The sequence below is a fragment of the Oculina patagonica genome, unplaced genomic scaffold (assembly GCF_052425735.1).
Source record: "Oculina patagonica isolate OP01 unplaced genomic scaffold, crgOcupat unplaced509, whole genome shotgun sequence".
Lineage (NCBI taxonomy): Eukaryota > Metazoa > Cnidaria > Anthozoa > Scleractinia > Oculinidae > Oculina > Oculina patagonica.
In genome coordinates, this window is record NW_027558372.1 from 2,260 (window position 1) to 11,156 (window position 8,897).

The 8,897-nt window shown below is 38.3% G+C and overlaps 1 protein-coding gene across 1 annotated transcript; it reads right to left on the minus strand.

The window, feature by feature from the left end:
* Positions 1 to 3,003: 3,003 nt before the first annotated feature.
* LOC144640844 (uncharacterized) lies at positions 3,004 to 7,422 on the minus strand. Its single transcript, XM_078499908.1, has 3 exons — positions 6,916 to 7,422; positions 5,311 to 5,710; positions 3,004 to 4,118 (listed from the first exon to the last, which is right to left on the minus strand). Exons 1-3 carry the CDS (start codon positions 7,344 to 7,346, stop codon positions 3,900 to 3,902), a joined length of 1,050 nt encoding a protein of 349 aa, XP_078356034.1. The 5' UTR covers positions 7,347 to 7,422; the 3' UTR covers positions 3,004 to 3,899.
* Positions 7,423 to 8,897: the final 1,475 nt, after the last annotated feature.

Below are 8,897 nucleotides of genomic sequence, written 5' to 3' on the forward strand. Positions count from 1 at the left end.
GGGATCACGAACCCCCCTTTGGTACCCTCTAGAAATAGAGGGCTGCTGCACGTGCTGAATACTAAAAAGATGACGACATGGTAAACCGGCGTTACCTTTCTTGTCAGACATGTGAATGTGAAAACAAGCTTTTAACCATGCTGAGAAAAACTTTCAAAACTCAAAGACATGCGACAGAACTGAAGTAAAGCTTCAAAAATAGCCTCCCGAGAGTAAAAACAAAATCTTCACGTGCAAAAATACAAACTTCTACATTTCCATTTGGCCCATATGCAAAATTTAAGTGAATACCCAGACCACCTTTCAGTTTTGTTGTGTGCACTTTTAGGCTTTTTTGTTTTTCGACAGCCTTTTTCGAATTAGCTGTAAGACCCCTAGTTTGATTTACAGTCTCTACGAGACAGTCGAGGCACGGAAGCATACAATACAATACAATACAATGTTTAATGTGGTCATTACACTTAGCTATGGTTTCGATGCGTCCCGCAGATATGGTTAGCAAAATCTGCGGGAACGCACCAGCTAATTTACAGGTAAGCCACAATGAAAATAAAACAAAAATAAAATAAAGTAAATACAATTCTTCAAAGCTTTAAAGCTTTAAATATGTGCGACGCATTTCCTGATTAAAAATTTTTTAGCTTAAAAATTTGTTAAAAAAAAGTGAGCTAAAAGTTATAAAATATATACAATTATTTAATTAAAAATTAAAAATGACGACTAATATCTACAGCATTTAACGCCTTTCTTAAGGTTTTATAGCATATAGAAGTTCTGGCAGTGTCTGAGAGGCTATTCCATAATTTGGGGGCGAAATATCGCCAAGATTTGAGTCCGTGCTTAATAGTTTGCACTTTAGGTAGATTGAGAATATTTTGTCCTCTTAAGTTGTAGGAAGAGTTTCTAGGTTGTATCAGCTCACGCAAGCAGGGAGGGCTAGGATCGTTTATTGTTTTGAAAATCGAGCCAGCAATTTTGTATACTCGTTGCTCGGCCAAGGTTAGCAGGCCAAGGGCTTGTAGAAGGTCCCTGTAAGGGGCCGGTTCTTGTCCTTGAAAACAAAGCGAATGGCCCTTTCGTTAACCTTCTCTAGCTTTGTTGCAGAGGTTTTGCTGCAGAAGTGCCATGTCTCTGCGCAGTAATTAAAATGCGGAGCAATAAAAGACGTATAGATTGTCTTTCTTATTTCGTACGGTAGCGTTTTCTTCTACGCTTTAATACTGCAACTTGTTGAGACACTTTCCTACAGACTTAAGTGACATGCCTGTCAAACTTGAGTTTGTCGTCCACAGTGACCCCAAGTAGATCAAAATCCTCGGCAATTTGAATAACTGCATTTTCACAGCGAAATAATGGTTTGTTCTGCGTTTTACCCATCACAATCACTTGGTACTTGGAATGGTTTCTTTTCATACCATTGTCGGTATACCACTTGTCAACGTGGTATAGATCAGTGTTGATTGTGTCTTGAACTTTGGCGGGATCTTTATCAGCGTAGAAAATTTGTGTGTCATCTGCATAAGCAGATAGTTTACTTTGCTTTACAACATAGGCTAGATCATTCATAAACATATTGAAAAGCAGAGGTCCGAGTATGGAGCCCTGCGGAATGCCGCTTCTATATCTTGCCATGTGGAGAAATTGCTGCCGATCCTTACCCTTTGTCGCCGATTTGAGAGGTAATCCTTAATGAGTTTAACGGTTTTATCATCAGCCCCGTACATTTTTAATTTCGATATTATCAAATCGTGAGGCACCGTACCCTGAGATGCCCGAAATACTCGCGTGAAACCGAGGGAGGAAGGACTTTTGCAGTCACGGCAGCGAAAGAGTGGAATAAGCTCCCTATAAACATTAGATCTAGTCAGAATGTTAAGCTTTTTAAAAAGAATTATGTGAATTACCTTAAGGAATCATACATAGGTCTCGACCATTTCTCTATTTCTTAAGTTAAACTCTATTTTAGTATTTTGTTTTTAGTCATTACAATTATCATTTTTTATGTATAATATAATGAGAGCCACTAGTTTCTCAGTTTTTAACTGTTAAGTGTTTTAACCCTCGTTAAATAAAGTTATTATTTATTTATTAATCGTCAGGCCTCACATTTTTCAGAATAACTTCGATTCTTAGCCACTTAACGGGAAATTAAGCTTTGCTATCTATCTCCACTGAACCTCGACACAAGAGCACTTCTTATACCCAACCTTAACTGCACCTATAGTTAGTACAGACAGTAGAGGGGACTGGGAGTTGCTATTGCAAAAATCAGGACAAGAAGACAAGACTCATGACTGGTTAATTCTAAATTTGAATGATAGCAGTCTATTTTGATGTATATCGATGATGATCTATAATTTGAACATTTATCAAACCTTATTTTACTGCACCCTTCAAAACTGAAAGAGAACTCCATCCAACAACTATGTTTGTCATTGATCATTCCCGTCATTCTTTCCCTTTATACCCCTCCAGCTGTTCACAGGCCACCTGTTACTTAGTCTCTGTACTTGAGTTCTAAAAGTGATCCTTAAATAGTTCCTACACTCTCCTTCTGGTGCAGAGAACAATGCCATTATAAAAAGTGGACTGGCCTAGGATGATTCTCTCTGAACCTGTATAGTGAGCTAATGCCTTGATAATTGGGTTGTGGCACAATAATCCATCTTATCCATATCAAGAGGAAACTTGAACAACAACTCAAAATTTAATAGTGGCTGTCATGGAGACTAACAGGTAACTGAAAAACAGGTTAAAGCCCCAACTGTCACCAGGAATGTATCCCCCTATAACAATCTAAGGGCATCAAGATGCAAACAACATAATATAAAACCCAGTATTTTATATTATGTTTTATAAACATAATATAAAAGTTTGTAAGTTTGTAAGCCGTTGGCTTTTTTCAAAACTGAGGAAGGCCGAAGATTCTCGGCCGAAACGTCTTTATAAGTTTCAAACAAACGTTGTTTAAAACGTTTGATAATAGTCAGTGACAGACAAATATTTGAGTTATAAAAGTTTGTTTCCACTCTTTTTATTTGTCACCTTAACTTTTTAAAGGTGAATATTTATTTTGCTTCTATCTATCATAATATTGCTAATTGGTGATTTAATTGACAGATCCTCCTTTAGTTTAAAACTGTTGTGTGTGGTTTAAAATAGGCAAGCGAGTGAAAATGTATGCTGTTTATAACTGTAAATTGTCTATTAAGTCCGCCTCAGAGGAGGGTTTATATATTATTTCATGCAGGGGGGTTGGGGGATTAATCTGGTGAAACACCAATTGGTTATCAGTTTATATTTTGTACCATGCTCTGATCCACATAAACTTGTTATATTGTTATACTCGCAAGTACTGTATGTATGTCCACATTGGTACGGTAAAACTGCAGACGAAACTCAAACTCTGTACATTTGTTTAATATTGTTCATTAAATGTTTTATAAATAAATTATTCTTAACATAAAAATCTGGGATTGTTTTGCTTAATTTCCAGCTTTTTCTGCAAACCATTTCAGGGTTCAGTAAGAAAACAAAGAGCTCAAACTATCTGTGACCAGAGTCACAGCTAAAACCATGTGATGAGGGTTCTCAAAGTTTTTGAACTAAAAGCTTGCTTATTTTTTTCTTTTCTAAATTGTCAAAGTTAACAATTTCATTGTTTATTTCCTTGTTCATTTCACTGTCCTGTAAAAGGTTTTTTCTTGTCTTATTCCAAAGAAACTTTTTTCCACAGGTTGACCAAAGATGGTACATACATGTTTACAGTTATCGGGTGGTGGGCGATGCAAAAACAACCCGAGCAAATCCAAACACCACACCCTACTTTCTACTGATGCTTTCTTGTAAGCAATCACCATCATTCCATGCTGTTATACATATCAGACCAAGGGACTTGCTTATTGCCTGATAAGTGAATAACAAACACCAATTCCTACAGCTGCAGCAGCAACACCATACTTAACCCATGAGTCCCAAGAGTTTCTCTTGTTCCTTGATCCACTGGCTCGTTTCCACTGCATAGCATCTATTCCATCTTTCTCTTCCACCTCCCTGTACTTTTCTAGAAGACTTTGTGTGTCCAGTATGTCATTTTCATCTTCTGCATCAAAAGCAGCCTGACAAAAAACCCAAGATAATTTAAGATCAGCATAACTAAAAGATAATCAGAACTGAACAAGAATTTTGGGAAACCAAGTACATTCAAGGTTGCGCCAACACAAAAACTGATACAATGAATTATTACTGACTAGCATACAATATTGGCCAACATCATAGAACTGTTTGTTATGAATGCAGAGGGCTATGTAGCTGTATTCCTTTGCACACATTGCAGGCCTATAATACTAGCTGATAACTGGATAGCATGATAGGGCTGCAATGCATGCAGAAAGCTTATAGGTAGCTGCAGCTCTTATCTTGCATTGCTACTATGATGCTAGCCAATAATAGCATATTTGCATGATGATTTCATTTAACAATGTGAAATCTTTCTAACTGCTTCAAGCAACACATATCAATTATTATAAGAACAACTCTAGGCCAAACTACCTTATTAAATGAAATTTTTGCGACACTTTAATTTTGCGAATTTTGCGATTCTAAAAAAATCGCGAAATTTAAGTGACGCGAACAATAACTGTCACGAACATAACATGACGCGAATATTAAGTGACTTGCATATGTCAGTAATCAATTTAAATGGATGTTGTCGTCAATTGACTTACTTGTAGACATTGTGAGAACTGCTCTGTTGTTGCTATTGCCGAGATTAAATCCCCCCTGTGTTTTTGTTAATTGTTGACGTTATTATTCGTTCGATGAAGTCGTTTTATATAATTTAAGGGCATATCAAAATATATTGCCAAGAAAATGTAAATTGTATCTCACTCAAAAACGCAAAATTAAAGTGATTCAAAATACAAAATTTTCGCAAAATCGCGAAATTTAAGTGTCGTGAAATTTGTGCACCTCAAAATCGCGAAATTAATGTGTCGCGAAAATTTCATGTAATAAGGTAGGACAAGGCTGACATTGATTACACAGTGTTTCCTACATGTGCACCAGTCACCTGTTTTTGCTTTGATTTCTGATCAAAGGCTTCAATGTTGATTTTGAACAGAAAACTGACTAATCTACTGAGAAAATAAGAAACCAACATTGCCTGCTTACATAAATGTTTCATTTTAGCAAATATAAGGCAGCAATTCTAGTACCCTTTCAGGCAGAATCTCTCCGCATAGTCAAATATCTGTACATAAAGAGAGTACCCCCCCCCCCATGGATAAAGTGCAGTACACAATTACTCACCCATCCTCCTTTCTTGTCTATCCATTCAGACGTACTCTCTTGGATAAACCTCAAGCTGTGTTCAGCTAACAGCTCAAGTTGTGAATCATCTAACTCTCCAATGATAGCTATTTCACGAGCAAAATGGCACAGTAATGCCACCTTTGACCAGCCAACAATCTGATGGTCAAATGTAAGTTTTCTAGCAGCTATGCAAAATTGTTCATATGACAGAGATCCTGATTGAATAATCTTCAGGGGCTCATCTAACAAATGAGGTACCATTTCCATTATCTCTTGACTGATCTTGTCTAGTCTGGCGGCAACACGACCTTCAGGAGATAACACAGGTGAAGGAGTGTGGTCAAAACCAGGACAAAATTGTGGAATCTTGAGGTCATTTGGTCTCTTGTAGAAGTCCCTGCACAAAGACAACAAGAACTGTCTATAACTATCCAGGAATCACTAGCCAGTGGGCTAGTTACTTAAAGCTATACAGATAACTGTAAAGTTCCAAAAGTACCCTTAGATACCTGTTGCTAGAGAAAATAATGAGAAATATATTAAACACTCAGTGAAAAAATTTCAAGTTTTCCCAGCAGGAGTCGAACCTATGACCACCTTCCTATCATCGGTCGGAAACTCTAACCACAGAGCTAAAGGAGACTTGTGGGAGCTTTACCATATAACTAAAGGTTAAAATGTGACAAACGTCCTGCATGCTGCTTGGATTACCTTGTTGTTACTTTCAAATTTGAAAAATTTGATGCTTTCAGTTTCTTGAGACTAGCAGTATTGCAGTTGAAACGTTGCGATCGACACCTTAAAGCAACTCTATTATGAGACAAAGGAATAAACATTCATTCCTATCTTACACCATGAAGACCAATAACCACATCTTTATGACTAAGAATTATTTCCTTGACATATTTTCATGTCTGCAGCAATAGAATTTTGACAGATGTAATTGCAAATAAAATAAGCTCCGTGCGCAGACTCGCCAGGTGGCATAGTCCCTTTAAACATGACGTGAAACATGAAAGTGTAGGACTGCTTTCCCCATAGATTTATGAAGATTATTATTTTATAAATCAAGCACTACTTAGTAAAAACCACCAATTCCACAAACCTTCAAACGTCACTCACAGCTTTGATATTTACATAGTATAACATTGAACGCAGGGTGTACACTTCCTTGTGACAGGAATGCAAGGTTGTTTAGTCACTTACTTTACATGAGGTTTGTAATGACAGACGCAAACCATACTAAAGGAATCTGCTAAAGTAGTATTTACAACCTATGTTATCGTAAATAAGCAGAGTTTTGCTTAGGCTTATATACATGTATGCTGCAGTAAAGAATTTGCGGGGGACAATAGTAAATAGTTGTAAAATACTTCGTTTGATTTGCTGGCTCATAGAACACAGCTGTAATGTTTGGGAGTAAAAGCGGAACTACTCTAATAGTACGTAAAAAAGTACGTACGTAAAAGCACAAAACATCTGATCGACGACGCGCCAGCTGACAAAACCAAAACCCAGCCCGCACACACTGCACTTAAAAGTATAAATTGCTTCAAGATAGATTTGAACTTATATCTTAGAGACAAGAGTATGACAACTTACACTCTCTTCTCGGCTCTGTTCCTGAGTTTCGTCTGGTCGAATGTTTCAATGTCTCTCTTCAGGTTTAACGACAATTTCCGTTGTAGTCTTGCCATTCGCAGAAATTTCTGTCGTTTGTGTTCGTACGTCCCTGCATCGCTAGTACTCTTTGATAGTTTGCACATCGCTTTAGTTAAACACGGTGCTCTATTCTCTGAGCGTGTAAAGTTGCGAGCAGCCAATTTTTCTGCAGGTAATGAACCTAAGTAATCTAAAACAACAATCCGGGTTTCTTCTCGAATCCGTTCGAGTGATGCCCAGCGCGCCATGTTTGATTTCGAATCGCCACTACTTCCTTCCATTTCTTCTTCAGTATCCGTGTCTGTAGTAACCTCGGGCGTTCCTTGTGTAATGTATGTGTGTTCCACAGGGTCGCACTCCATGTCCTCCATGTTTTGAGGATATTTGTGCAAAACGGATGCGATTTATATAAAATTCACCACTTCGTTCAAGTTGTTGCTTGAATTATGTCGCTTGAAGTACGTGACAAGCGGTAGTCGGACCCAGGACTCTTCGGCTGGCCTGTAAAGCGTGCGCGTTCGTGTGCGTTGTGTGGGCGGAGTTTCTTTGTCTTCACACCGATTCAAATGGGCAGATTCGCACCCAGTAGGTCTTCTTTGTGGAGTGAAGTCCAGGAGACTAGTTTGCTAAACAACTGTTGTAAGCTTCTGTCTTAAACAGTCCCTGCTGAGGTCAATGTAAGCTAAGCCAGAAAAAGCCTGACGGGCAGGCTTACTCCCTGATAGCAAGATATGGAGGTTTCGCACCCAATCCGGGCACGTAATACGCAACGTCCGAGTTCGCACCCGCCTTTTTCGGGTTCGCACCTACTGTTATCTAACGTAGTGACTCTTAATGAACAAGAAATGTTCAGTGTTTTCACTCCCCCAATTTCCTTTGTTATAGGCGACTGTAAATTCCTACTGAAGCATATCAAGTACAGAAAACTGTCAAGTAATTAAAAAATAATTGCAATTTAATTTCGAAATTACACCGACTTTCTATGCTTCTCGTGTCAACTTCTGTCGTTCAGTCCCAAATTACTGCACTCGCTTTTTTTTACTGAACCTCTAGATAATCAATGAAGGTTGAAAAATTAATATCACTATTCCGTTAAAAAAATTGTCTCAAAATGCGCTAAAACAATGTGCCTGTCCTTAGTCTTTTTCTTCCACGTTAGCAAAGAAATTTAACATTAGTTCACACAACTGTTAATACAGTTAAACTTCCCGTAAGCGGACACTATTCGGGACCTGAGAAAGTGTCCGCTTCCAGTGGCGGATCCAGATAAGGAGGGGGAGAGGTATCACACTGGAATAAAGGGAGGGGTGCACTCGAAAAAATTTCTCGGCCACACGGGCCTCTATTTCGCCTAAAAATTAAGGTGGGGCCCCTCCCCCTAGATCCACCACTGGCTTCGGAAAGGTGTCCGCTTATGGGAAGTTAAAAATATAGTGTCTGTATAATGGGCTCCTGGCTGGGCCCTTAACTCATTGTCTACTTAGCAAGGGAGGTGTCCGCCTATACCTACAGGTGTCCTTTTGCGGAAGTTCCACTGTATAGTGATAAAGGCGCTTTTATAACAAAAACTGCAACTAGAAAGAAGAAAAGCGAAACCGCTTCGAATTTCTTTTCCGTGGATTCTTGATATGTTGGCTTACAAAAAAATGAAGATATTAATAAGAATCTATGCCAAAAAGGTGGATTTCGGTATCCAGTCATCGGAACAAAATATGATGTAACGGAATCCAAGAGGCTCCTGGATAGTTAAATGTGGTAATAACTTGTCTAAGAATCTGAGCACCGACGAAAAACTGAACGGAAAACAAATCATAACAAGCAAACAGAAAAACTATACCTTTTACTTTTATCATAACGAAAGTATTAAAGAGGTAGTTGCCGGCCAAGGGAGGGGAGGTGAAAATTTATGTAAAATTATATTA